This window comes from Equus przewalskii, chromosome 9, assembly GCF_037783145.1.
Source record: "Equus przewalskii isolate Varuska chromosome 9, EquPr2, whole genome shotgun sequence".
Classification (NCBI taxonomy): domain Eukaryota; kingdom Metazoa; phylum Chordata; class Mammalia; order Perissodactyla; family Equidae; genus Equus; species Equus przewalskii.
The window spans coordinates 16871316-16898617 of record NC_091839.1 but is presented as its reverse complement, the minus strand read 5'-3'; the positions used below and the strand labels follow the sequence as shown (position 1 = coordinate 16898617).

General features: G+C 59.7%; 2 protein-coding genes and 1 long non-coding RNA gene across 7 annotated transcripts; 1 reads left to right on the top strand and 2 right to left on the bottom strand.

Annotated features, from left to right (window-relative positions):
* Positions 1-3140: 3140 nt before the first annotated feature.
* INAFM1 (InaF motif containing 1) lies at positions 3141-4092 on the bottom strand. The gene has a single exon (XM_070633084.1). It carries the CDS (start codon positions 3910-3912, stop codon positions 3481-3483), a length of 432 nt encoding a protein of 143 aa, XP_070489185.1. The 5' UTR covers positions 3913-4092; the 3' UTR covers positions 3141-3480.
* Positions 4093-4437: 345 nt separating this feature from the next.
* CCDC9 (coiled-coil domain containing 9) lies at positions 4438-17785 on the bottom strand. 5 transcript variants are annotated; one of them, XM_070633079.1, is made up of 15 exons: positions 17658-17785; positions 15713-15786; positions 15456-15560; positions 13712-13813; positions 13285-13533; positions 11563-11646; positions 11304-11477; positions 10581-10762; positions 8352-8398; positions 8117-8249; positions 7597-7687; positions 7119-7509; positions 6707-6799; positions 5677-5726; positions 4438-5135 (listed from the first exon to the last, which is right to left on the bottom strand). In XM_070633079.1, the coding sequence occupies exons 2-15, from the start codon at positions 15713-15715 to the stop codon at positions 5118-5120; spliced, it is 1722 nt and encodes a 573-aa protein (XP_070489180.1). In that variant the 5' UTR covers positions 15716-15786; positions 17658-17785; the 3' UTR covers positions 4438-5117. The 5 variants fall into 5 exon arrangements, with proteins under 5 accessions (XP_070489180.1, XP_070489181.1, XP_070489182.1 ...); XM_070633080.1 differs by lacking the exon at positions 17658-17785 and adding an exon at positions 16283-16461; XM_070633081.1 differs by lacking the exon at positions 17658-17785 and adding an exon at positions 16049-16262.
* A 13-nt stretch (positions 17786-17798) lies between these two features.
* LOC103560713 (uncharacterized) lies at positions 17799-24859 on the top strand. Its single transcript, XR_547267.2, has 3 exons — positions 17799-19802; positions 19962-21116; positions 23767-24859. It is a non-coding gene; the product is annotated as an uncharacterized lncRNA (long non-coding RNA).
* The last annotated feature ends 2443 nt before the right edge of the window (positions 24860-27302 follow it).

Genomic DNA, 27302 nt, shown 5'->3' with positions numbered 1-27302 from the left:
CACAGACACACACACAACATGAACGATACGGTATTATTCACAAAGAAAACTTCGTGAATGAACGTCATTCTCTATTTTTTTAAAAAAAAATCAGCATGGAAAATGAGTTTCTTCCCAGAGCCATTAAATAAATGTTGAACAAATAATTAAGAAGGATCTAGGTTTGGCAGCATGCCCAACTACAGGTCCACAGTCCCTTAGCTGAAGTCTTTGGGGACAGTGGCGTTTCCGAACTCAGAATTGTTCCAATTTTAGAAGGGTAATTCTGAGCCGATGCCACATATTATGTAACACTCCTGGGGGGGGGGGGGGGGCGAAGTAGTCCCCTGCCCATCAGACCTATTCATATATTTGCAGTCAAATGTGTGAAAATTCACACCAAAGGAAATAAATGAAGAGTGTAAATAACTGATATTACTTGATTTGCCACCACGTGAGAGCGGGCCAAAATCATCCCCCAAAGAAACACCTTTTGCCTGTCAGAGCTTTCTGGAATTGGGAATGTCGGATGAGGGATACAGGATTCTGGGAGCAGGCCCCTCGCACGTGCCTCTGCATATATTCCCGCCCTGATGGTAAATCTTCCATCCCGGGGTGGGCGTGCGGGGGGGCGAGGCGGGATCCAGGAGGACGGCGACTCTTCGGCGCCCCCTCCTGGCGGGCCCGGCCCTTGCAGGTGGGCTGCAGGGTTGGGATGGCTACCTGCTTTCCACTCGCACGGGCATTGGGTCCCGGGCTGTCACGTGACCGCGTCACTGATCCAATCAGATTGAAGGACAGCTCCGGCTCACCCGGAGGGACCAGGCCTCCCCAACGCCCAGGGATGGGGATGCGGAGCTCACGGGCGCCCGGTCCGTGGGCCGCTTGGGGATGAGGCCGACCCTGGGCACAGAAAGAACTAGAAATGGTTTGGGTCCCATTGGGTGGTGGCCACCGAAGGGCGCTGCTGATCTCCCTTTAAGAGACCCTGCTGCTGAGGGCACAGCTGTCTGACAGATGCACCGCGTTGGTGCCAAGGCCGTGCCTCCCTTGGGCAGCTCCCAATGACAGACACAGCGGGTATTAGTGCCAGCCTATCGCCCCTGGCCCAGGACTCCTCTGATGGGCGACCTTTGCTCCAGGGCCCCCATAACACCCGCCCCCGCCTTTCTCAGAGCTGTGTTCCAGCCTGAGGCTCCTCTGAGCCCGTGCCCCCTTTCCCCTCCCCTTTCCCAGTTCTCGGACCCCCGGATGCCTCAGGGCCTTTGCACTTGCTGTTCCTGCTTCCTGGAGCACTATCCCCCTAGATCTGTATGCCCTGCCCTCACTTCTTTCAGCTTCTATCCAGGAACCAGCAACTCCCTCACTCCCCGTCACCTTTACTCTGATTATTTTCCTCCTTTGTGCTTATTATCACCTGACATAACACATATTTAAGTTTTTCTCATCCTATTTCTCTTCTGTCTCCCCTAACATGTCAGCTCCATTGAGAGCAGGAATTGTTGCCTCCTTTGTTCACTGCTGTGTCCCCAGTGCTTAAAATAAGGCCTGGCACATAGTAAATGCCCCAAAAATATTTGTTTTAATGAAAGGTTGAGAGCGCGCGACCAAAACAGAGACTGAGAGGAACAGGAAGAGAGACAAAGAAAGGATAGGAGACAAGGGAGCCGGGGAGGCTGAACTAAGGGAGGAGGGGGGAAGGGGGGGCAGGAGGGGAGCCAGTGGGGGGTGTCTGGGCAAGATGCGGGGGGAGAGGTGGAGAAGGGAGATGGAAGAGAGAGCGAGCTGGGCCGGCGAGCGACAGAGCTGAGAGTGAGTCAGAGAGAGGAGAGGGAGGGACAGGGACAATGCTGAGAGACAGAGACACAAACACAGAGAGACGGAGACCCAGAGAGCAGAAGAGCAACCGGGAGGTCAGGACAACCGGGGCTGGGAGAGGAGAGGAGGAAACTGGAGAGAGGGGGGCCCCGCGGGAACGGAGATGGACTCCCTCCCCCCGTCTCACCACGCGCCGCTGTCCGGGGCTCCAGGCTCACTTGACATCTAGCCCTCGGGATCCCAGCTGTGGTTTTTAAAGCCCCGAGAGATAGAGGAGATACGCGACGCTGCTCTAAGGAGGTTAGGTCCCTAGTTGCTTAAATCCTCAGAGAAATTCCGAGATAAATACTATTATGTTCATTTTATAGGACCAGTGAGGTTGAGTAACCGGCCCAGAGTCACAGAGCTACTGAGAGGAAGAACTGAGATTTGAATCTGAGCATCCTGGCCCTGAAATCAGCGCCCCTAACCACCACTGATGCTATCTGTGAAGGGGGGCTGGCTTCCTGAGTTCCCCTTCGGTCTGGGGTCACCCTCTGGGAAGTGGTGCTAGAGGAGTAGAGAGGAAGAGGGCCGATAAAGAGAGGGACGGACATTCCCAGCCCAGTCCATACCCACAGATGTCCGAAGGCGGAGGCTCAGCTTCCCCTCCTGGGAAACTCCAGTTCAAGGGAGGAGGCTGGGCAGGACAACCGCTTCCTGCCTGTAAGGCCCAGCCAGGCCTCAGTATTCGGGGCGGGAAAACGGACTCCACGACCTCTACCCCCTTCAGCAGGACCTGAGTTCCTCTGCCTCAGTTTACCAGCAGCATTGCAGCCTTCAAAGGCAGCGCGGAGCCTTGATAACTTCCTCCGTGATTTCCAGGGAGGCAGAGAAACCGCCCCCCCCTAAACCCCAGGAAGGAGGCCTCGTTCCCCTCCCCGCAGCATCCTGACATCTCAGCCGCACAGCCTCCCCCCTACACTGTGATCCAGCTAATCACAATTCCCAGAAGCCCCGTTCCTGCCCCAAATCTCCCCACCTCTGCTCTCGGCTCCTGTGCTGTGACAAGACACTGAACCCTGTTCCTCTCCAGAGACACTTGTCCTCTGCCCCACGCATGCAAAAAACTGGGAAGTCCTTCACAGTCTGACCACCTGCCTCAGCTACAAATAGAAATCCCCCCTCCCCATCCCCACCCCAATCTACAGAACGTCCATAGAAAAACGAAAAAGAGCCACCTAGGGAAGCGGAGAACTCACACAGACCACCCAGAGGAAGACAAAGATCAGACGCCAGGAAGGACGTCCCCTCACAATCTCGAGGGGGCCCCTCTGCAGACAACACGACAGACACAGCGCGAGGCAGCTGGAGCCGGAGTTTATTGCAGGTGGACATACGGATACAGAGATTCCGAGGAGGGCGGGCTGCGGGCTCCCGCTCAGAATCCTACAGAGGGAGGGTCAGGAAGCAGATGTCGGACGAGGTCTGCCAGGTGGTGGAGGACCCGGCCTGACGGCGGCGGAGCTGCGAAGGGCGAGGTCCCCAGCTGGCTCCCCATCGACCCCATTCTTCAGGATGACGGCTCCGGAGATGCTGGGCGATGTCACGAAGCAGCAGCCCGGGTCCAGCGGGAGCGGCGCATCCGCGGTGGGGGCGCCGGGCTCCCCAGGGCCGGCGGTCCAGCTTGAGTGGGAGGGAGGGTTACCCGGGTCCTCGCCCCCCCGCGGCCTCCGGCGTCTCTCCCGGCATCCGGCGGCTCGGGCGGCGGCTGGGGTCGCTGCGGCGGCGGCGGCGGCTGCGCGGCAGCTCGAGCTGGGGTCGGGGCCCGCCGGGGGCGCCCAAGAGGCAGGAGACCGAGGCGGCGGCGGGCGGCGGGGCGGGCGGCGCGCCCGGGCGGGCGGCGCACGGAGGGAAGGGCGCGCTAGGCGGCGGGCCGGCGGGGGCGGCGGCGGCGGGCCGCGCGGGAACCCAGATGAGGCCGTAGTAGACGGCGAGCAGCACGGCGGCCAACGAGACGCAGAGGAAGTAGGCGCAGACAGGGGCCAGGCGCAGCCAGCGGCCCCGCGGGGCCTCGCTCAGCCCCGCGCCGCCCGGGCTCTCGCCGCCGCCGCCCACGCAGCTCGGGCCCCGCATCCCCGCAGCCCACTCGCCCCGCGCCGCGGCCCGCGCAGGCCCCGCCCCCGCGCCCTGGGCCCGCCCCTCCCAGGCCACGCCCCCGCGCCCTAAGTCTCCCTGCCCAGCGCCGCCCCCTCCGACAGGGCCACGCCCCCGAGCCCTGGGCCCGCCCCCTCGAGGGCCGCCTCCGCGCTCTAAACCACCCTCGCCCAGCCACGCCCCCGCCAGCGTGGCCACGCCCCCACCCAGGCCCGCCCCCTCGGAGCACCACTCCCCGCTCTAAATCTCCCCGCCCAGCCCCGCCCCCGCCAGCATGGCCACGCCCCCGCGCCCCAGGCCCGCCCCCTCCTCAGCATCCGGCCAACCACAATCAAGCTAAGGCTTAACCACACCACCCCCGACCCCGGCCCAACTGGGCTCCGGCCCCGCCCCCGGGCTGCAACACTTGGCTTTTCCTCAAGCGCAGGTCTCGGCCCAGCCGCCTCCTGCCAGGCCACGCCTCTTAAATGCAAGCCCGCCCCAGCGTGAAGCCCCACGCTCCTCTTTTTCTGGTCTTCTTCCCGCGCCCTAACCCCATCCCTTTCGGGATTCAGATTTCCTCCAGGCATCTAGCCCCACCTCCTAGCCCAGCCCCTCGCTAGGCTCAGGCCTCGAAAGCCCCGCCCCAGCCGCAGCCCCGCCCCATCCTAATTTGCCTTTCTACTCCAGACTCTACTCCAGCACTCGATCCCGCCCTCCTCTCCCTCTGGCCTCACCCCTCTCTAGTCTAGAACCCACCCGTCTCCTCCTCCTCACCCCAGAAGTTCCAGCACCGCATCCTAGCCACGCCCTCTGCCGGTGGCTGCGCGCCACACCAGCCTTAGGAACGCCCCTCTAAACCGGTCCCGTGGCCCCACCCCCATCCTAACGCCGTCCCGTCCTAACTCCGCCCACCAGGGTGCTGGCTCCGCCCAGGCACTGACCACGCCCCTCGCGGGACCTGCCTCCTCCTCTATGCTGGCTGTCCCAAGGTCCAAACTCAAGCCCCGGAGCGCCAGCTCCGCCCCACACCGCAATCACGCCCCTCCCCCAGCCCCCTCAATTTCTGCGTCTCCCTAGAGCCATGGGGGTCCGGAGTGGGCTCCTGGGAGAAGAGAGCACAGCCTGGAGCTGCAGACTAACCCCCTCCTGCCGCCCCCTCCCCAGCAAGGCGGGGAGGCTTCAGTCCCCTCCCGGCAGCGTCTTCAGGAATTCGGAGAGGCCTGCGGGAGGGGGGAGGGAAGACGAATCAGCGGGGCGGAGGAGGGCAGACCCCTTCCTCCCGCCTCTTCCGCCACCGACAAGCCCGCCAAGCGCAGCAGCCCGGCCTGGCCCCGCGGAATCACAGTTCAAGGGGTAGCGGAAGCGCCGCGTTTAATAGAGGCGGGCCGGTGGCCCACTAAGGCGAGTCCTTCGGGAGAGTCACCCGCCATCTGCCATGGCCCAGGTGTAAGCTCCTGGAGGCGGGAAACTCGGCCCGGGGGCTGGCACCGGGCCAGGCACTCGGGGGCGTCTCACCCATCCCGGGGCCACGGCGCCCCCCACTTGCGAAACTGGGCTATTGCCCTGGCCCCACCCCGGTCCCTGTCCCTGGCTCCTCCCCCCTTACATGTAACCCTCTCCCGGCTGGAGTGTGGCGGAAGCGGAGGACAGAGGAGTGAGGCGGCGCGAGTTAGTGCAGAGCGCGGAGGCCGCGGGCGGCGGGCGCGGTCAGCGGGCGGCCCCCGGTGGCGAAGCGGCCGCCACCACCTTGCAGAAACGCACCCTCTGGAAGTCGGTGATCTCCGCCGTCTCCTGGCCCTCGGGGCCCGCCTCTGGGGAAAGAAGGGGCGGTCAGTGGAGGGCAACCAGGCCCCCTTTCCCCCCAGGACCCGGGACAGCCCTGTCCAGCCCGGCCCCTCATCCCAGTGAGCCTGGCTACAGCCGGCCCGCGCTCAGTGGCTTCGGGGTCTCGGAGTCCTTTCCTCCCCGCAGCAGACCAAAGGAGCATGCACCCCAGCAGAACCCTGTACACATTCGAGAAAACAATCTGGGACAGCGAGATCCCGGTCACTTGACCAACACGCGGCCCAAAGACAACGCGCCTGGGCGCCCCGGCCTCGCCCACCATCCCCCCACTGCCCTCCCCGTCCCCACCTCACGGGCCCTAAAGCAAACCTCCCTCATGCCCTCCTAGGCCCCCCGAGTTCTAACCAGACCTTCCTCTGCCCCCGAATCCTAACCCCACTCCTCGGCGGAGGTCCCTGGTACACAAGCGGGCTCCCACCGGTGGGCCGGAGAGAGACGGGGCTTCGGCCTCTCGCTCCTGAGTCTGCTAGCCCGACATTCTAACTGGGTCTACATTTTTATTCTTATTTACCCCACTGGATTACACCCCAAAACTCTAATCCCGCCCACAGCTAAAGCCACTACTGCCCCCCGCTCCCCGTTCTTACTTTTGATTCCTTTAAATCTCATCCTGCCCTTGGCCCCACCCCTTGAACCAACCCCTTACTTTTACAGGACTTTCCAAATCCCCTGGCCCCGCCCCCTCGCCCTCAGGCCCGGGCCACGCTCAGCTCCCAGCCACGCCCCCCGCCAAGTCCGCACCTTGGCCCCACCCCCTCGGCCTGCGCTCCGTTCCCACGGACTCCCGGCATTCTCACCTGGCCCCAGGTCCACTCCAGCCCACACACCCAGGCGGAGCCCCAGCTCCACCCCATCCTACTGCCCCCAAGCCCTCCTCCCCTCAGCCCCAGAGAAAGAGGGCGAGGAAGGAAGCAAGCCGCGCCCGCCGGCCTGTCCACTCCCCCACCTGGAGCTGCCTCAGACCCCTCCTCTTCAGCTTGCTGGGTTCCTGGGAGGCTGGGCCCGCTCTCCAGGCAGGCAGGGGCTGACTGGTCACCTCCTGGGGAAGGGGGAGGCCCAGTCAAGCCCCTCCCCCTCCAAACATCCCCCCACCCCAAGACAGAAGGCCCTGGGGAGGGAGGGGGGCTCAAGGACACACTTGGGGAATGTCATTTGAGGATGTGAACTCTTTATTGGGGAGGGGCTCCGAATGGCCCAGCGCAGGGGCAGGATCTGGGGCTGGGCATTCCCTAGCCCGCGGGGCGGTGGGGCACACGGGGGTCCCGGGGCCCAGCCCCCAGGGGCCCGCCTGCCCGTGCTCCCCTCCAGCACACACACAAGCAGCCAGCTTCATGCATTTCCGAAAGGCCAGGCCTCACCCGGAGAGAGGGCGTCAGCCGGGTGGGCGGTCCGGGGAGAATTCAGCTCCATCTCTTCGCCCCAGTCGGACACAGGCTGGTGGCCTCCGGGGGGCGAGAAGGGGCTGGAAGGCGTGGCGGGGGCCGGGGGAGGAGGCAGGGGTTCCTCGGGCCTGGACGGCTCTTGGTGGGCCTGCTCCCTGGTGGGGCTCCTGGGGGCCTCCGCCTCGGGGGGGCGGTGGTCGGGGGCTGGTTCCTCTTCCTCCTCGTCAGCCTCCTCTTCCTCCTCGATCTCCTCCTCGTCCTCACTCACGTCTTCCCATTCCTCGTCCTCCCCCTCATCCTCCTCCCCCGCATGCTCCTCCCCCTCGTCCTCCGGAGGCCGGTGGGCAGGGGCTGGGGTCTCCGGCGGCTGTGGGGGACACCAGGCAGGTCACGGAGAGGGTGTGGGCCCTGGGCACCCCCACGCCCCCTGCACGGAGACCACAGCCCGCCTTACCTTCACAGGCGTCTCCTCGGGGGGAGTGGGCTGTGGGGCCTCAGGGGCGGGGCACTCAGCCTCCTTCGTCTCCCAGCGGTCATCGTGGTCACTGGTGGGGACAGAGGAGAGGGTTGAGCTCGGCTGGACAGGAGGAAGGGGGTGCCCACCTCCAGCTCCTCCCCCAAGAAGAGCTGCCAAATTCAGCTTTGGGGGAGAGAGTGCCTGCAGGGTTTCCAGGTGAGGATCCGGTGGGCTGGGGCACAGAGGACACGGCGGGCTGTGTCCCCAGGTGTCAGGGACAGAGATGGAAGGGGGGCAAATGGCAGAAGAGATGGGTGGAAGGAGAGGAGGGGACAGATGAGGATAAAGCGGAGCCAGGCCCCACCCCTCAACCAAGTGCCTGACCCACAGAGACAAGGGCCAAAGCCGAGACAGGACAGACAGACGTCCCACGCATACACAGTCCAAGAGCCACCAGGGAGAGAGCCACACGACCCCGCTGGTGCGGTGCACACGCCAGGGGCAGGGGCGCCCCCACCTGTAGGCACGGGGGGCTGCCTTGGCCTGGGGTCGGCTGCTCTTCCTCTTCCTGCGGCTGACCTCGGCTTTGTGCTGAGACAGGAACTCCCTGAACGTGGGGGGTTTGGGGGGCCGGGCCCAGGCCTGGTCATCTGCGAGAGAACCCAGGAGGAGTTTGGGCCGGGGTGCAGCCAAACCACTGGCCACACCTGCCCCAGCCAGCTGCCTCTCCCCACCGGAGGCCGCCCACTCACCGTAGCGGTGGGGTGGGTCCACGGCAGCGGCTGGGCCATCCTTGAACCTGGGAAAGAGAAGGGAGAAGGGGTGAGCCGCGAGAGCAGCGGGAGCGAGAGTGGGAAGAGGAGGGGGAGGCGGGGGCCCGGGAGAGATGAAGATGACAGAAGGAGAGGTGGCCCACCAGAGGGGGTCCCTGATCCGAGGGGGACGGGACCAGGTGATGGACAGGGGGCAAATCTGACAGCGCTGTGACAAATTCAGAAAGAAAAGATGAGTGTGGGACCCTCCAGAACAAACATTCGGAAAGTACGTGATCCCCAGTGATGAAAAGAAGTTTCCACATATTGAGGTATGTGGGGAAGCCGTTCTGGTTTAAATCTGATTCGCCTCAACGTCGTTTTTCCCAGAGCAGCCTGACCCACGGCCCGCCACACAGGCACTGTCCGTCTGCTTCACACACGTCCCCACAGCAAAGCACGCGCTCAGGACAGGGATGACTGTCTCCCTCTCTCTGACGGTAAGCTTTTCTTCCCAGACAACCTGTGGACCTGCTAAACGGCAGCAAAACATCCCCTTGTGACTTTGGGGAAAAAAGTTGTATTCCCGTCATGCTTGATGTGTGTTCTTTGTTCTGAAATGGGATATAACCACACTGTAAACCACGCTTCTCCAGAGGGCTTTCTCCCCTGGGAAGAAAACACTTCCAGGCTAGTCCTCACGTTAGGCTCAATAAATAACACTCTATCTTTTTCTCTACAGATTGGTTATTGATTATTTGCATCAACACCAGCTTCCTGTCTGGCCTCATTTCCTATTATTCTTTCTTACCTCCCCAGCTAAGAAGGTTCTCCTACCACACGGAGCTTCTGCCTCAGGGCCTTGGCACCTGCTGTTCCTGGGACATTCTTCCCCAGATCTTTCAGTGGCTGGCTCCCTCATCTCCTTCAGACCTCAGCTCAGAGGCCTTCCTGAACCCTCATCTAACATAATCATATATTCTTAGATATATTACCTAAGTCTAAAACAACAGCCTCATCTCTCTCCATACTCTGCTTTGTTATTCTTCGCGACCTGATGTCAGATCTATTCATTGCCCATCTTTCCCACTAGATTCAAAGTTCCGTAAAGGCAGAAGTATTTTTTTCACTGCTGTATCCCCACCACCTAGAACCTTCCATGACACACAGGAAGGACTCAATAAATATTTGCTGATGAAATCAGTGCACACGTGCATTAATGAGACTGACTGCTTTGGGGACACGAGAAAACAATTACTTTCTCACTTTTAACCCTGAGAACATCTCCCCAAAAGCCTGGCCGCGGACACCTTAGAAAGATCAGCTACCCTATATGCACGAAATCTCTCTCATGCTTGCACAAGCTTAGCTCACAATCCAAAAATAAATGCTCGACCACCGGGCACACAGACAAGATCCTCTGTCTTTGGCAGGCGCCGACAACAAAAGCTAGAGGCGTGAAAACTTCCAACGCAGCAAAGGATAGAGGGCGGCAGGAAAAAACCACAGCTGCCCATTTAAGACGGTGGTTTGTCGGCATCTCTGGTGTGGAAATTGGTCCTTCTGTCAAGGACGCAACGATGCCTTCGCTTTAAGTTTGACTGACTGGCTGTTTCCTGGGACCCAGAAGGGGACAGAGTCAGACTCGAGGACAACAACGCCACTAGGATAAGGTGTTTGGGTGGGCGGGGGACGGGCTGGAGGGATGAAGGGAAGAGGCAGACGTCTGATCACTGTGAGCAATTCTTCGTGCCCTCCCGCCATCAGAATTCACATCCTCGCCCTTCGCGATGCAGCCAGGACACAGTATCATCCATTAGCGTGGGCAGAGTCGCAGTGCCCGCCCCGGCAAGGCTGCGTCTGTCGGCCAAGACGATGGCAAAGTGTGTCCACTCTCCCTCTCGCACATCTGCCAATGCTATGACCAGCGCTTCCCCAGGCAGCTGCCCCCGCAGCCCGCACCCCAGAACCAACACAGGCGGCACAGAATGCACGGCCAGAACCTGTGTCGAGGAGCCACGCCCGGCTGGACCCACAGCTTCCTGTCCAGCCTGGATCAGCCGAACCCAGCTGACCCGTGAACACACGAGAAAGCAACGCTTTCATACGCCACAGAGATTTGGTGGCGGTTACGCGGGATTACCGTGGCCACGGCTAACGGATACGCAGGACAGGAAATGAGAGAGTGGAGGGAGCGAGAAGTCGCAGCCACGGCTGGAGGAGACTCACATGCCGTCGGTCTTCTCGGCATCCCACTCACGCCGCCACTGGCCAGTGGGCTTGCGGTGTCTCTGCAGCCGCTCCTGGTCGATCTTCTCCCGCTCCTGCTTCCAGCGCAGGTACTCCGACCGCTCCCGGCCCGTCATGGAGAGCGTCATGTCCCCAGAACCGCCCAGGCCGGCCCGGCGGCCCTGCCCCCAGCGGACAGGCAGTCAGGCCCTGTTCCACCACCCGCCCCTCCCGTCCCCCAGGCCCTCTCAGATGACACACGGTCACACACAGAGGGGGAGACAGGGCGGACATGAGAACCGGGTCTGCTCGCGTGCGCCTCCTCGGAGAGGCCACCCCAGATCTCTCTGTCCTCCACCCCCTCACCCGGCTGGAATTTTCTTCACAGCATTTGGCACTAGCTGACATCTTATTACATACTCGTTTATTTAGTTCCCACCAGAATAAACCACGTTAGGGAGGGGCTTTGCCTTCTTAACGACTCAGCCAGCACCTAACACAGCGCCTGGGTGCTGGCAGGTGCCTGGTAAACATCACTCACGTTAGGGACGAGAGGACACCACCAAAATGACAAGTAATTTAGGGGTCAAAGGCTAAGCCCAGGGATGCCACGCTGTGCCCTGCTCTGCCTCGCTCCCCACTGTGCCCGGCACACACCCGGTGATCAGATGCCACCGAGGCGAGAGGCTGGCTGCAGGACGGGACGGGCCAGGGTGCACCCACCTGCCGCTCCTGCTCGAGGCCACAGCGTACCCGCTCGAAGTCAGGGCCCCCCCAGTTGCGCCCGTGCCGGCGGCTGCCCTCCCGCCGGTCCCGCTCCGGCTCCTCCAGGGGCCCGTTGCGGCGCCGCGGGTCATCCAGAAAGTTCCGCACGGGGTTGGGCTCCAGCACGCCTTCCTGCGGGCACGGGGAGTGGGGCATTGGTGGGCTCCCCGGGACCCGGGCGGCTCGGCCCCACGGTGGGGACGCCCGCGGCACTGACCCGCTGGTTCCGCTCGTACTCCGCAATCTTCTCCATCTCCTCGTTCATCTTCTCAATGTTCTGCCGCCGCCGCTCCTCCCACTCCTGGGGCACAGAGACAGGGACATGGGTGTCAGGAACAACTCCTCACCCCGAGTGTGTGGCCCCATCTGTGCAGGAGAGTCAGCACCGCCGGCCTGGGCCCCTCTCCTGAGACAGGCCAGCTTCCAAGGCCGGCCCTTGGCTGGCGCCTGAGCATGTGGCTCTCCGTCTGTTCCCGTCAACAGGTAAAGGATACGGGGGGAGCCAGCCCTGATGGCCCGGCAGTTAAAGTGGTGGGGCGCTCCACTTTGGGAGCCCAGGTTCGGTTCCGGTCATGGAACCACACCACCCTTCTGTCAGGTGCCATGCCGTGGGGGCAGCTCACATAAAAGAACCAGAACGACTTGCAACTAGGATATACAACCACGCCCTGGGGCCTCGGGAAGGAAAAGTGAAAAATCAAGGATAAGGGGGGCTCACTGTGCTTTGCTTGTGTAAGCAATACGGCGTCTGCTGGATGCCCACTTTCCTTATGGGCTCTGGCACTGGGGTAGTACTAGGCAGAGGGGACCCACGTGCTCAGCCCCCGATAAACACCCTGAGTGCTAGGTCCCTAAGGAGGCCCTGGTAGACAATCCTTCACACATTAGTGTGATTGAGTGCCAGAGGAATTAAGCACAGCCTGTGGGACTCCACTGGGTGAAATTCCTGCAGACCTCAGCCCACGCGCCTTTTCCCTTTGCTGAATTGGCTTTCTGTCTTTCCCTGTAACACGTCTTTGCTGTGAATCTTTCTAGCAAAACAAGGAACCGGGGAGAGGAGTTGGGGACCCCCACACAGCACGGCTGCCACAGTAATGATGACAGTAATGACTAGGCAGATGGCTTGGTGGCCCGCCGTTCTCCCTTCCTCCACGGTAACAGAATTTTAGGCGAGCTCACGGCCAAGCAGCTGAGGACGGTTCCATTCCCAGGGTTCAGCACACGAGAGAGAAGGAAACTTCCACTTGATTTAAACCACGGTATTTTGGGGTCTTTGTGACAGCAACTTAGCATGGGCAAATAATCAATATCTATAAGTAACACTGGTGCTGACTCCGAGGGCTTCAATGCCTGATGTCGCAGAATGCGCGTAACACCCTCTAAATCTGATTATTATTCCGGTTTAAGAGTGAGAAGCCAGAAGCTCCCAGATGGGAGGCGAGCTGCCCGAGGACAGGGAACTGACAGAGCCAGGGTGACCCCAGGCCACGGCGCGCTCTAAGCCACAGGGCCAGGTAGCCACCCACCCTGCCGACCTGCAGGGCGGTGGGAGCAGCTACAACAGGAATCTCACCGCTCCCCGCAAATATATCCAGGGTGGGAGACCGACAGAGCGAGCGGGCACGTGCACTGGACAGAGTCCGCCAGACAGACAGACAGACAGACAGCGCCAGAGAGAGAGGAGCAAGAGCTGGACGAGCAGGGAGGGCGGGCCAGCACACAGCAGACGGAGCGACAAAAGGGGAGACAGAGAGAGAACACACAGCGCTGGTTCAGGGAGGAGGGAGGGGAGAGGGGAAGAGGATGGAGGGGCTGAAAGAGAGACAGAGATGCAAACAGACGGATGAACGGGAAGACGGTGCACTGAGAGGAGGAACAGAGAGGGACGAGACAGCGCAGAGCCGCAGGCAGATGACGCCAGCCCCTCCCCGGCCCCTACCTTGGATTTGCGGTCAGCAGCTGAGGCATCTCCGGCTCCGGAGAGATGAGGGGACCCCCTGCCCCGGCCCCTCCGGCCACGGCCCCCAGCTCCTCCTCGAGGCTGCTCCCCCGGACTGTCCTCCCAGCTGCGGGAGGCCCGGCCCATGCCTGCCCGGCCCCCCTGCTGGGGAGGCGTCCGGCCTCCCTTGCTGGCCCCTGGGGGCCGCGGGGTCCCAGGAGACCTCCGGGAGGGCCCCAGGTTCTTATCCTGGAAGCGGGAAGAGAGGAAATGTAGGGTCACTGGGACAAGGAGACTGGGACGCCCCAGGCCCAGAGGGCAGTGCCAGGATGGAGGCCACCCACAGGTCGGGGGCCACTGGGACGGCTCTCAGGCCTCTGGTCTCGAGTCTCCCGCCACCCGGCCTGCACCCCAGTGTGGAGCTCACCACCTCAACTGCCACATTCTCCTTCTCCACTGAGCGGCCCTTCCGGGGGGCTGTCACCGCGACGCCCTCGAGTTCAGCTTTCTTACGGTCCTCCTCAATCTCCTAGGAGCAAACAACAGACGTACGGGAGTGTCAGGGGTCCTGTGTGCTGGCTGGATTCCCACAGCCTCCTGAACTCTCCCAAGTCTGCCCCCAGCCCAGGCCTCGCCCCTGAGCTCTCGACAAGAAAGCTGGTCCCTTCAGCATCTTCCCGGAGACCACACCACACTGTTCACTTGCTCAGCACCCTCCTGTGGTGCCCATCTCTGAGCAAAAGCTGAAGGCTTCCCATTGCCTGTGGGGCCCTACAGGGCCTGGCCTCATTACCACCCTGACCTCATCTCCCACCCTATGCCCCTCACTCACTCTGCCCTCCTCACTGTTCCTAGAACACACCAGGCTCAGACCTGCCTCAGGGCCTTTGCACCTGCTGCTCCCTCTGCCGGGAACACTCTTGCCCCAGAGATCCTTCAGTCCTTCACCTCCTTCAGGGGTGTCCTTGAACGTGTCCCCTTCTCAGGGAGGCCTTCCCTGACCAGCTTACACAAACCAGCTTCCTTGCCATTCTCTCCCCCACCCCTCGTCCCCTCCCTAGCATTATGTGTATTTTGCTTACTGTCTGCCTTCCCCCTGCAGCAGAACCTGCCCGAGGACAGGAGAGCGGTCTGCTCTGTTCACTGACGTATACCCCGGGCCGCCAAGGCCACCTGGCACACAACAGAAACTCGATATGCTTTTTTTTTAATGAATGAATGCATGAAGAATGAAGAAATGAAACCCACTCCTTGCCCCATCTCAGGGACAGCCCCACCACCTACTCTGTCACCTGTGACAGAGACCTGGCCCTCGTCCTGGAGCCTCCCTCGTTCTCCCCACCTCCCACCCCTGCCTGTCAGTCCTGGAGGTCCTCCCGACAGCCCTGCCCAAGGCCAGGCACCCCCTCCCCCGATGAGGTCCCTGCCTCGGCCTCCTCCTTGGTCTGCGGTCTCCAGTATCGCCTCCTCCCATCCACCACCAGCCAGCAGCCAGGGAAGCCCTCCTAAAAACCTCTATTGACCTGTCCCACTCCTGGTCAAAGCCCTCCATGGCTTTGACCAGTGCCCTCAAGAGACAGTCCCAACTCTCAGCCTAGCCCCTGCTGACCCCTCTAGGTCAACCTCCCACAACTGATCCTCCTACTTTAAGCTCCAAGTTTTTACACAAACTGTTTCCTCTGCTGGAAACATCTTCCGCTCTCCTCTACAACCGGCTAAGGTCGACTCACCCTTCAAGCCTCAGAATCAATCCCTTCCTCCAGGAAGCCCTCCCGAACAACCCACAGGCTGGGTGAAGAGCCCCCTCGGGGCTCCCACAGACCCCTGAGCACCCCCATCCCAGCCTTGCCCACTCTGGGTCATCACTGTGTGAAGACAGATCTGTGGCTCCACTGGACTGTGAGTCCCAAAAGGGCAGGCCCGGGGCTGTCATGGTCACAGCTGCATCCCCAGCACCACTGAGCACATGCCCAGCTACAGGGAAGACCCTGATGAATGTGTGAAAATGAATGAATGAACAATGGAATGAAGGAAGGCAGGCCAGGCTAAGGCCTTCCGCTTTTATCCAGAAAGCGATGGGGAGCCATGAAAACGTTTGAAGGAAGGGAGAGGTGAGAAAAACTCACTGCGGGGAAGAGGGGATGGGGTCTCCCAGGGCGGGGCTAGGGCACCTGGTAGCGCCGGATGAGGGCCTCGTTCTTCCTCCGAAGAGCCTCGATCCTCTTGTCCAGCTCAGCATCCTTCTCCTCCTTTGACTTCAGATCCAGCGTGGCTGACTGAGAGCGGGAGACAGTTGAGAGAGGGTAGGAAAAACCTACACCCACCCCTGGGCCCTTCAATCCAGGGTCTGAGTCTTGCCCCGGGGACAGTTCCTCCCAAGCCCCTTGCCCCACAGCTCAGATCCCAGAGACCCCAGTTTTCATCTCACCATTCTGCTGGCTGGATGGGGCCGGGGACCCGGCAAACCTCTCCTGCAGAATGTGGACACAGCACTGGGGGTTCCTGAGGGCAGAGGGAAGAGGAGGACTAAGGCCAACGCCTCCCTAGTCTGCTTCCTCGGGCGAAAGTTGTGGCCCAGGCCCTGCTTAGGGAAATGTCCAGCACTGCTCCCTTCCAAACGAAGATTCTAGTCCAGCCTCCACAGCCCTGTGCTGAGAGCTTTAACTCCGACCTCTGTCAAGAGAGCTTCAGATATAGCCGCTCCCCCAACCTGTACCAGAAAGTTCTAGGCCCACCTCCCCGTGCCCATTCTGGTGCCGCTCACATCCCCGTGCACAGCGTAGGTCCGCTTCTTTCCCAGGAAAGTTTCAGAAACGTCCTATAACCCCACATTCAAAAACAGTTCGAACTTCACGCCTATTGGCTGCCCAGATCCCCAGAGAACATTCTAAGCCAGGCCTCCCTCGGGGGTTTCCAAGACCCGCTTCCAGCATCCTGAGAAAAGTGATGCCGCCTCCCCGAACCCTTGCAAAAATTTCGAAAATGGGCCGGTACCCACTGGCTAGACCTCCCTAATGGATGCTCTCCCCGGCCTGCCCGCGGCTTTCCGGGAAAGAGCTCCGGCCTCGACCCGGTCGGGAACGCCCCGGGCTGCAGGGCCGGGACAAACTCTCCGGCCCCGCCTTTCCCGCCAGATTCCCCGGCCCCGCCCACACGCTGGCGTGATTAATCGGGCCCCGCTGCCGACTTTCCCAGCCAGCGCTCTGGCCCCGCCCCCTGGATCCCCGGGCAACAGTCTGAGCCCGCCCCCTCCGTCTCGCGTTATTACAACGGCCACGCCCCCAGCTAGCCAGCCCACGCTCTGGCCCCGCCCCCGATCTGCCCGGCCAAGCTTCTGGTCACGCCCCCTGGCTCCCGCCCCCGGCGCCCCCACGGTTCTGGATCTGCTGCTGGCTGCCCCGCCAACGCTCTGGACGCGCCCCTGGCGCCCACAAAACTTTCTGGCTCCACCCCCAGCACGCCCCGCCAGCACCCTGGCCCCGCCCCCTGGGTCCCCTGCAACCTCTTGGCCCCGCCCCTGAATTCCCGGCCAACGATCTGGACCCACTCCCAACTCCGGCAAAACTTTCTGGCCCCGGCCCCGCCGCCCAGCTCTCGGGGCGACACTCTGGCCCTGCCCCCAGCCCGGGCACAACTTTTGGCCCCGCCCCCAGCGATGTCCGCCAGCCCCGGCCCCGCCCCCTGGCTCTCAGGGCGACACTCTTGCCGCGACCCCAGCGTTGTCCGCCGGCCCCGGCCCCGCCGCCCAGATCTCGGGGCGACCGACACTCTGGCCCCGCCCCCAGGGTGGTCGGCCACCACCCAAGCCCCGCCCCCTGGCTTTCCGGGCAACACTCTGGTCCCGCCCCCAGCACGACCACAACTTTTGGCCCCGCCCCCAGCGTTGTCCGCCAGCCCCGGCCCCGCCCCCTGGCTCTCCGGCCCACACCCTGGCCCCGCCCCCAGCACGGGCACAACTTTTGGCCCCGCCCCCAGCGTTGTCAGCCAGACCCGGCCCCGCCCCCTGGCTCTCCGGCCGACACTCTGGCCCCGCCCCCAGCCCGGGCAGAACTTTTGGCTCCGCCCCCAGCGTTGTTCGCCAGCCCCGGCCCCGCCCCCTAGATCAGGGCAACACTCTGACCCCGCCCCCAGCACGGGCACAACTTTCGGCCCCGCCCCCAGCTGCCCACCCACGCTGGGGCTGGCACGCCCGGCCCCCGCCCCCCGCCCCGCCAGCGCCCCCGAGCTCCCTCTGTGGGCGTCCCGTCCCCGCCCCCCGCGGGGCGCTCCGACTCCGCCCCCGCGGAGGCTCGCTCCTCCGCCGGCGCCCGCCCCCACGTGGGGCGCCAGGCCCCGCCCCTGCGGGCGCGCTCCCGGCCCCCTCCCCCGGTCACCTGTCCCGGAGACCCCGCGGCGTCCGCGACTCCGGCTCCGTCGGCCTCGGCGTCCGCAGCTCCCGGGCCGCGCGCGTCACTTCCCGCCCGCACCACGTGAAGAGGGGAAATAAAGAGGGTCACTTCCGCTCCTGCCGGCCCGCTTCCGGGAGCCTTAAAGGCGCCGCGTCCCCGCGGGTGGAGGGGCCCCGGAGGCCCGTCCCGCTTCCTTCGGCCTGGGTTACCTCCTTCCGGGAAGGCGACAGCGTCCTCTGTGGCCTCTGCCTGCTTCCTCTCTTATCCTGGGTCCAATACATAGGTGCCAGGCACGGGGCGCTGCCTCCCGGAAGCCTACCGGTGGGGCTGGTGCCGGGACGGGGGTCGCCCACCCTCCTGCCAGTGCAGTGATCGAGTCTGTGTAGAAGCTTAACGTTTTCAGCCCAGAGACGCGCTTCTTCAGTCTCGCAGTCAGTATGGCGTGCCAGGCTCTGTGCCAGGGGAGATGGGGTAGGAGGGAGGCCAAGGGGATGGACCAGGCAGACCCCTCATGAGGGAAGGGACAAGGAAAGGAGAAATAACAGCAAACAGAAATGTGGGAGATGCCTTGCCAGAGAGGGAGGAGGAGGCCTGCGGGTGAGGGGTTGGCTGTCCAGGCAGAGGACTCACAGCATGTGCAAAGGCCCTGTGGTGAGTGAGCTTGGTGCATTCGGGGAGCTGGAAGAAGCTCAGAGAAGAGTTCAGCAGGATTTGACTACAGAGTCCAGGAGGCTATATGCATCAACCAGAAGTGAGATGTAGTGAACCTATTATTACAACCGATGATAAATGCTATGGGATACTCTTACCAGCGGCGATGACAGTTATAAGTGGGCGGAGCAGATTCCCTTGGTCTTTCAGAGGCCTTCTCTGCACATACAGCTTAGTGCTCTCGTATGTAATTCCCCAGGCACCTGCCAAGCTCTTGGCATCATTTGCTGCAGCTCTTTATTCAAATGTCATCTCCTTTTAGGGGACTTCTTGTAACCACTCATTTGAAAATTGCAAAACCTCCCATCCCTTTTCCTCTTCCAACTTTATTTTTCCATTTTCTTGTTCACCCTCTAAACTAATGTATGTTTTACCTACTTATCTTGTCCACTGTCTGTCCCCTCCACTACATTGTCTGTTTTCTATTTTCTTTTTTTGTTTTTTGCTGGGAAAGATTGGCCCTGAGCTAACATCTGTTGTCAGTCTTCCTCCATTTTGTATGTGGGACACCATCACAGCATGGCCTGATGAGCAGTGTGTAGGTCTGCACCCAGGATCTGAACCTGCGAACTCTGGGCCACCAAAGCAGAGTGCACGAACTTAACCACTGGCCACCGGGTCGGCCCCTATGTTGTCTGTTTTCTACCCAGCTATGTCCCAGTGCCTCCAACAGTGTCTCGTACCCAGCAGGCTCTCAAAAGATATTTGTTTAATGAAGGAGTGAATCTTTAGTACTACTATTTTCTTTCCTTTTTATAAGACAAATAGTGTATCTACTGCGCTGAAATTCTATACCTTTAACTTAGCAACAGATGGTTGACGACCTTTTAAGCTGCTGTGTGATCTTCCGTCCTAGAGATGGGCCGTAACCTGCCCCCGGTCTCACGGCTGTTTGCGTTGTTTCCGATTTGGGGAGACTGCCAACAGTGATGCATTGAGCGCTCTAGGCCCACATATTGTGAGTTCGTGATCTGTGACCTTGCTTTAAAAAGACTCATAGGGGCCGGCCGGTGGCTCAGCGGTTAAGATCGCGCACTCTGCTTTGGCACCACGGGATTCGCCAGTTCGGATCCTGGGTGCAGACGTAGTACTGCTTGTCAAGCCATGCTGTGGCAGCGTCCCACATACAGGAACTAGAAGGAGGTACACCTAGGATATGCAACTATGTACGGGGCTTTGGGGAGAGAAAAAAAAGAGGGGAAGATTGACAACAGAGGTTAGCTCAGGGCCAATCTTCTTCACCAAAAAAAAAAAAAGGACTCATAATGTCACAGTTAAGACCGTGGACTCTGAAGCCAGAAGGCCTGGGTTGGAATCCTGGCACTGTCACTTACCAACCGTGTGACCTTGGGCAACATAAGAAACTTCGGGTTTCAGCTCTTCATCCGTAAAATACGTCTCGTAACACCTCCCTAGTAGGTACGTTGTGCAGAATTCAACGGGCTCATGAATTAATACACATAACATGCTTGACAAGGCCAGAAATATTTTGCGTTCTCGATACGTGGAGACCATTATTATGGCTTCTCAGGAGACAAACTGAGGGGTCAGAGGTTAATTCATGTTTTTACTTTCCAGGGAAAATGAACAGAGAAGATGGTACAAAGTTGGAAGCGCTCTGGAAGAAAGAGAGAGAATACGGGAGCCCGAGGCTGCCCGGACGGCTCCCACCATGCTGGACAGGCCGGTGGAGGCGAGGGACCCGGGGCTACACGGCAACCGCCTCACGGGAGAGCCAGCTCGGAGGGTGGCAGCTCAGTCCGGACGCTGTGCCCGCGTCCGCTGCCCGCGCGGGACAGGAGCGGCTCGGCCACCGCCTCGCCCCGCCACGCTTCACCACTGTCTCATTTTCGCGCATCTGACACCCAAAGGGCGGTGTCTCAATCTGGTTGGAGTTGCCTCTCCCTGATGTAAAAGTGAGACTGAGCGCTTCTCTGCGTGTCTGTTGGGGACCAGGAGAGAAGTTCGAGAGTGAGCTGGACCCTGAGGCCCCGCCTTGGGGCAGCGTGTCCACCACGACTTGCTGAGCAACAAGGCAGCATCGTGGCGATCCCCGCTTCGCAGACGAGGACACGGACGCCCAGCGGGAAGAATCCGAAGGTCAGCCGAGCTCGCACGCACTGTCCGTCTGCCTGGAGCGAGGCCACCAGCACAAGCCCCGGAGTCCTGATCTTGCCCCTCCCTGTCGCCCAATGACTCAGCGGCCGATGTGGAATTTGAACCCAGGGCCTCCTGACCCTGCAGAGACAGTGGGAAGAGCAGGTGAGATTGTGGACTGGGAGGCCAGGCTGCCTGGGTTCAAATCCCAGCTCTGCCGCCAGAGCTGTGGGACCCTGGGGAAGTTCCTTAACTTCTCTGAACCTTAGTGTCCTTGTCTGTAAAATGTTGGTAAGGATAGTGCCCACTCCAGTGGGCTGTTGGGGGAGGCGGGGAGGCTGAATAATGGCTCCCAAAGATGTCCTTGCCCTGGTCCCTGGAAACTGCGAATGTCAATTTATACAGCAAAAGGGACTTTGCCGATGTGGGTAAGAATCTTGCGATGGGGAGGTGCTCCTGGACTGTCCAGGGGGCCCCGTGCAATCGTCTTGATAAGAGGGAAGCAGAGGGAGCCTTGACGCAGAAGAAGGCTGTGTGACACAGGAGCAAGATGCTACACTGCTGGCCCTGAGGATGGAGGAAGGGCCCACCAGCCGAGGAATGCAAAGACCACAGCTGGAAAAGCAGCTGGAAAAGGTTAGTACGGGGCCAGCCCCACGGCCGAGTGGTTGAGTTCGCTCACTCTGCTTCGGCGGCCCGGGGTTTGTCAGTTCGGATCCTGGGCACGGACCTAGCACAGCTCATCAAGCCATGCTGAGGTGACATCCCATATAAAATAGAGGAAGATGGACACAGATGTTAGCTCAGGGCCAATCTTCCTCACCAGAAAAAAAAAAAAAAAAAGAAAAAACAGCCCAAGTTTATTCTCTCGCAGACCCAGAGCCCAAAAGTCTGAAATCAAGGTGTGTGCATGGTCGATTCCTTCCAGAGGCTCTGACAAGGGAGCTGTTGCAGGCCGCTCTCTTCGCTTTTGGCGGTTCTCTGTATTCCTTGGCTTGGAGATGCCTCACTGCAGGCTCCACCTCGGTCGTCCCGGGGCCTTCGTCTCTGTGTCTCTGTGTCTGCTCCTTTTCTGTCTCTTGCAAGGACACCTGCCGTGGGGTTGAGGGCCCGCCCTAACCCACGACGACCTCCTCTCCAGACCCCTTACTTTGACTACATCCACAGAGACCCCAATTCCAAATCAGGTCATGTTCTGAGGTGCCGGGGGGACACACCTTGGGGGCCATAATTCCCCACTACGGTGGCAGGGCCAGAATGGGAGCCGCGTGCCCGGGACTCCAGCTTCCTGTGGCCGGTGCCCTGTGGAGCCCTTCGGACAGGCGGAGGTCGCCCCAGGCGCCCTGGGCGGGGCTGACTCGGTCCGGCCAGCCCTCCGCGGACCCTCCCGGCCACGTCCTTCCTTTTCTCGGGTCCTCGCGCTCTGTATTCTCACCCAGCGGTTCTCCACAGTGGCAGTTTCGCCCCCCGGGGGACATTGGCCATGTCTGGAGACGTTTTTGATTGTCACAGCTGAGGAGAGGGTCCTACTGGCATCTCGTGGGGCGAGGCCGGGGAGCTGCTAAAGCTCCTACTGTGCACAGAACGGCCCTCGCGGCAGAGATTTATCCAGCCCGATGTCGATGGGGCCGAGGCCGGGAGCCTACTCCAGCCGCACTGAACAGCGTTCTCAGTTCCTTGAAAACAGCATGTCTGGGCTGTGGCAGAGGCTGTTCCTCCTGCTTGGAACACCCTTCCTGGCATCTTCTTCTCGTTAAGTTCTCCTCATCCTCCAGGGCTCAGCTCGGGTGTCACCTCCTCCAGGAAGTCCTCCTTGACCCCAGGCAAGACCAGGTGCCCCCGAGGCTGTCCGGTCCCCCTGGATTCCCACATCCCAGCCCTGCCCATTCAGGGTCCTCCCTGTCCACGGGTGGGTCTGTGTCCCCCACTGGACGCTGAGCCCTGTGGGGGCAGGGCCAGGGTTGTCTGTCACTGCTGTGTCCCCAGCACTGTCCACCACAGGGCCATGCACACAGTAGGTCTCAACACGTATTGAACGACTAAAGCAACCCAGTTCTCATGGAGCCTTCAGTCTCCCCAACCCACTGGACCAGCAGGTCCCAACGCATCGCATCCCAAACGCCCTTTATGACAGAACTATTTTCGTAACACCCCTTGTCCCGTCCTGGGAGGAAACACAGAGATCACACATCCTGCCTACATCCATCGTTTGTAAAAATCAGTATAATAACCTAACTGTAACAGAAAGGAGAAAGGAAAGGAATTTGTATGAAAGCAACAAATGTAAAAATGCATTAGTACATTTTCAGTGGGAAACATAAAGAACAAGTCGGACACTTTCCCCTACTTACATCAAATGTGTCTGAGCAGGAGAGAATCTGAACGCTCGCCAGTGGAATGTTGTCAACAGCCTTTGGTTAGATTTTGAGATTTTGAGAAAGGGCTAAGAGTGTGTGTGTGTACTTGTGTGCATAGGTAGGTGGGTAGATAGATAGATAGATAGATAGATAGATAAAGGATGGTTGGATATAGATATAGATATAGGATAGCTGGATGGATAGACAGATGGGTGGAAGATGGATAGAGAGATGAAGAGAGATGATGGATGGATGGATAGATGATAGATGGATAGATGAGTGGGTGGATAGATAGATTATGGATGATGGATGGATAAATGATGATAAAAGATAAATGAAGAGATAAATGATGGATAGTTAGCTTGGTGGACAGATGGATAGATAGATGAAGAGAGATGATGGATGGATGGATAGAGAGAGAGATTATGGATGGGTAGATGGATAGATAGGTGACAGATGGATAGATAGATTGGTGGACAGATGGATAGATAGATGAAGAGACAGATGATGGATGGATAGATTATGGATGGGTAGATGGATAGATAGATGACAGATGGATAGAAGGATGGATGGATAGCTGATGGATGGATAGACGGATGGATGGATAGATGGACGGATGGATGGATAGAAGGATGAGTGGATGGATAGATAGGTAGACAGCTGGACAGATAGATGAAGAGATAGATGTTGGATGGACAGATAGATAGACAGATTCAGCTTGAACGCAGCAGCTGGGACAGCCGACTACACAGGACGTTGTGGGGAGACACTTTGATGTGACTTTGATTCCAGAAGCGGCGTTGCGGTGGTGACGTGATTATCAGAAACGGTGCCTGGCCCTGGTCAATTTCTGAACAGAGCACAGTACAATTTCAGATTCAGGCTGTACTGAAACCATGCAACTAATCCTCTGTGTTTCCCAACCACAGAGTGGCTCAAATTCAAGGGCCCGACAATATCAAGTGCTGACAAGGACGTGGAGCAGCCGGGACTGTCATGCACTGCTGGGGGGATGTCAGATGCTCCGACTGCCGTGCGGCGAGTCCTACGTACCTGCCCCACGAGCCAGCAAGTCCACACGGACGGCTTTACCCAACGGTAAAATTCGTGTATTGAAGTCCTAACGCCCAGGACCTCAGAACGTGACCTTGTTTAGACATAGGCCCTTTACAGAGGCAATTAAGGTTAAGTGAGGTCATTAGGGTCAGGGCCCTAACCCGATGTGACTGCTGTCCTTATGAGAAGAGGAGATTAGCACACGGACATGCACAGCGGGAAGACCATGCGAGGACAAACGGAGAAGGCAGCCACCTACAAGCCAGGAGAGGGGCCTCAGAAGAAGCCAGCCCCACCGACACCTTGATCCCGGACTTGCAGCCTCCAGAAGTGTGAGGAAATGGATTTCTGTTGTTTAAGCTCGTGGGGGTGGAGCGCTATAGAAATCCCATGGAAGGGACACTATACAAAACCGCAAATGGACAGTCTGCCCCGTGCGCTGCAACGCGGATGCGTCTCACACACGACGCAGAATGACAAAAGCCAGACGGACGCCAAGGAGCGCAGACTGCGTGGTTCCATCTATACGGAGTTCTAGGACAGGCGAAACCCACATCTACTGTTCGAACTCAGGATGGGGATCATCCAGGGGGCTATGACTGGAAGGGGGCGTGAGGGAAGGGCTTGCAATCTTCTGTTTCTTCCCCCCGGGGGCTGATTACATGGAACTTTACACTTGGGATTTGTGGGGTTTACAAAAACATCTCAGTTATGGCTCAGTTTGAAGGATTTCATGAGGCTGGCTGGGTAGCACAGTGGTTAAGTTCCTGCACTCTGCTTGGGCAGCCCAGGGTTCGCAGGTTCAGATCCTGGACACGGACTCACTCACCGCTCATCAGGCCGTGCTGTCGCCGGGTCCCACATACAAAATAGAGGAAGATGGGTACAGATGTTAGCTCAGGGCCAATCTTCCTCACCCAAAATAATAATAATAATAAAATGTTTTAAAGAATTTTGGAAATAAAATGTGCAAGTTCAAAAAACAATCATCAAAAATACTTTGCGCTTATAGGTGGAAGGGAGCTCAGTTCTAGCGTTAGTACAGCACGATCAGGCTGCGTGACGATCTGCGGGGAAACGCGATGGCCAGTCGGGCTGACTTTTGCCGTGCGAGTCTCCCACTCGCCACCAGGGGGCGGTGTGGCGCGCTTCCTGCCGCTTTAGAAGCCCGACAAGCATTCATTCAACAAACAGTCCTGGAACCGTGAAAACCTCTTTTGTGCGGGGCCTCGTTCTCGTTTTTCGATCTGTAAAATAGGGATTCGAATGTACAGCGGTGCTGGAGGCATGTCCTCCGCCGCCATGGAGCTCACTTTCTCCAAAAGGAGACAGACAATAAATAGCTAAACGAATGAATAAGGAATAGGAGCGCTCTGGAGCAAAAGAAGGCAGGGTGAGGGGCCAGAGATGGTCTGGGAAGGCTTCTCTGAGGAGGTGACATTTGAGCAGAGACCAGAGTGCAACGCGGGCCAAGCTAAGTGAATATGGGGGCGTCCTGGGTGGACGAAGGGAATACGGTGGCTTCATTCACCAGCTGTAAGGTGGAAAGGGAGACTGAGTCTGGCCCAGCCCGGCCTGATGGGAGGCAAAGGGTGTCACATTCTCTGGCACAAGCAGCACAGGCCTAGGGACAGACAAGCTAAGCTCCTGCGGAGCCTGGGAAGAGGCAGGGAGGCAATCGGGGGGCCTGCCTGGAGGAGGCTGTGCACGATGCAAAGCATGCAGGCCCCTTGAAGGGATGTTTGTTTTCTCCTGATTGCTTTAAGGTCCTCCTTGGCTTGTCTAGCGCTGGGTCCCCAGCCCTTAGAGAGTCTGCACTCACACCGAGAGAGCATTTTCTGCATCTCGGGCGCCCTTAGTTACGGCAGGGCGTCACCTCATCCACTCGGCCCAGAAGCCCCGAGCCGCCGGTACTCTCATCCTCTCCATTTTATGGAGCCCAACAGCGAAGCCCAGAGATGTTGTGAGCTGCCCGAGGTCACATGTCTCGCCAGGATTTGAACCCAGAGGGCTCTTCCTGACTGCCAGAGCCCACGATAGCACGTCTATAATAAACTGATATATGATTTTCAGTGGTATCGTGCGGAGGCCAGGTGCGCAAGCTTTCTGTGCCTCAGTTTCCCCCCGTGTAAAATGGGGCCACTGATAGCATGTCGTGAGGATTAAAAAAGATAACATGATCGAGGTGCCGGGAACAGTGGCAGCCACACACTATGTGTGTTTGCTATCGAGGCTGTCAGCCGGGGAACCCACAGCCAGCCGCGGAGCCCGTCATGCGGACACGGCTTTCTAAATAAATCTAGAACCCTCTACATCTCCCACCTCCGCCCCCCACCCTCAGGATGGCCATGAGGATTTAACGAGGCCGGGCGCAGAGTAGGTGCACAGAATGTGAGAACTATTTATTTATTTATTATTATTATTCTCTCGGCTTCTTCATCCCTCCAGCTGTTCAGGCCAAAACCTCCCTCTTTCCATCACATCCTCGCCAATCCCGTCGGCTCCACCTTCCATCTGACCCCGCAGCCTCCTCTCTGGTCCCCTGGTCCTGTCCCCTTATCCCCGTCGCCTCCTCGCTGGGCTCCCTGGTCCCACTTGGCCACCAGAGGGCGCCCGTTAGAACGAAGTCCGCTCACGTGCCTCTCCGCTCACACCCGCCCGGGGCCCCCTCCTCACTCAGTCAAAGCTCTCAAGTCCTCACCGCCGTCTAACCCGCTCCGGGACCTCACCTCCCAGCCCTGTCCGCTGGCTCACCCCCTTCCAGCCCTTCCAAACGCACAGTAGCTCCTCACGCTCCGGGACACGCCCGCTCGGGCCTCAGGACCTTTGCACCTGCTTCTCCCTCTGTCTGGGGCTCTCTTTGCTCCCTCGCCTCCTTTGGGCCTTTTCTCAACTATCCGTGTCCTCAGGAAGACCTTCCCTGGTCACCCTAGCGAATAAGACCACCGTGCACACTCTCGAGCCCCCTTCCCTGCTTCCTTTTCCTACTTCCACACCCACTTCCTGTTGTGACGCATGTCCTTCCTTGTCCGTCTCCCCCAGACCAGGGTATCGGCCCCACGAGGGCAGGGCTTCGGGGGCGTTGGGGTCACTCCTGCATCCCCAGTGCCTCCAGCAGCGCCTGGCCCGGAGGAGGTCCTCGGGACATCTTTGCTGAATGAATGAATGAATGAATGAATGAATGAATGAATCAAGAATCAGTGACCCCAGACATCACAGTCTGCGGCCGAGCATCCCGAAGGGCTGCGTGACCTCAGGCGGCCGACTCAATTCTCTGCCCTCAGTTTCCCCGTCGTGCACGGGATTTACAACAGCCTCCACCTCGAGGATTAAGTGGGCTCGTCTTTGCGGCCTTGGGGACCCGGTGACGTCGCGAGCGGCGAAGAGGCCTTTCTCGGGGCGCCCGCGC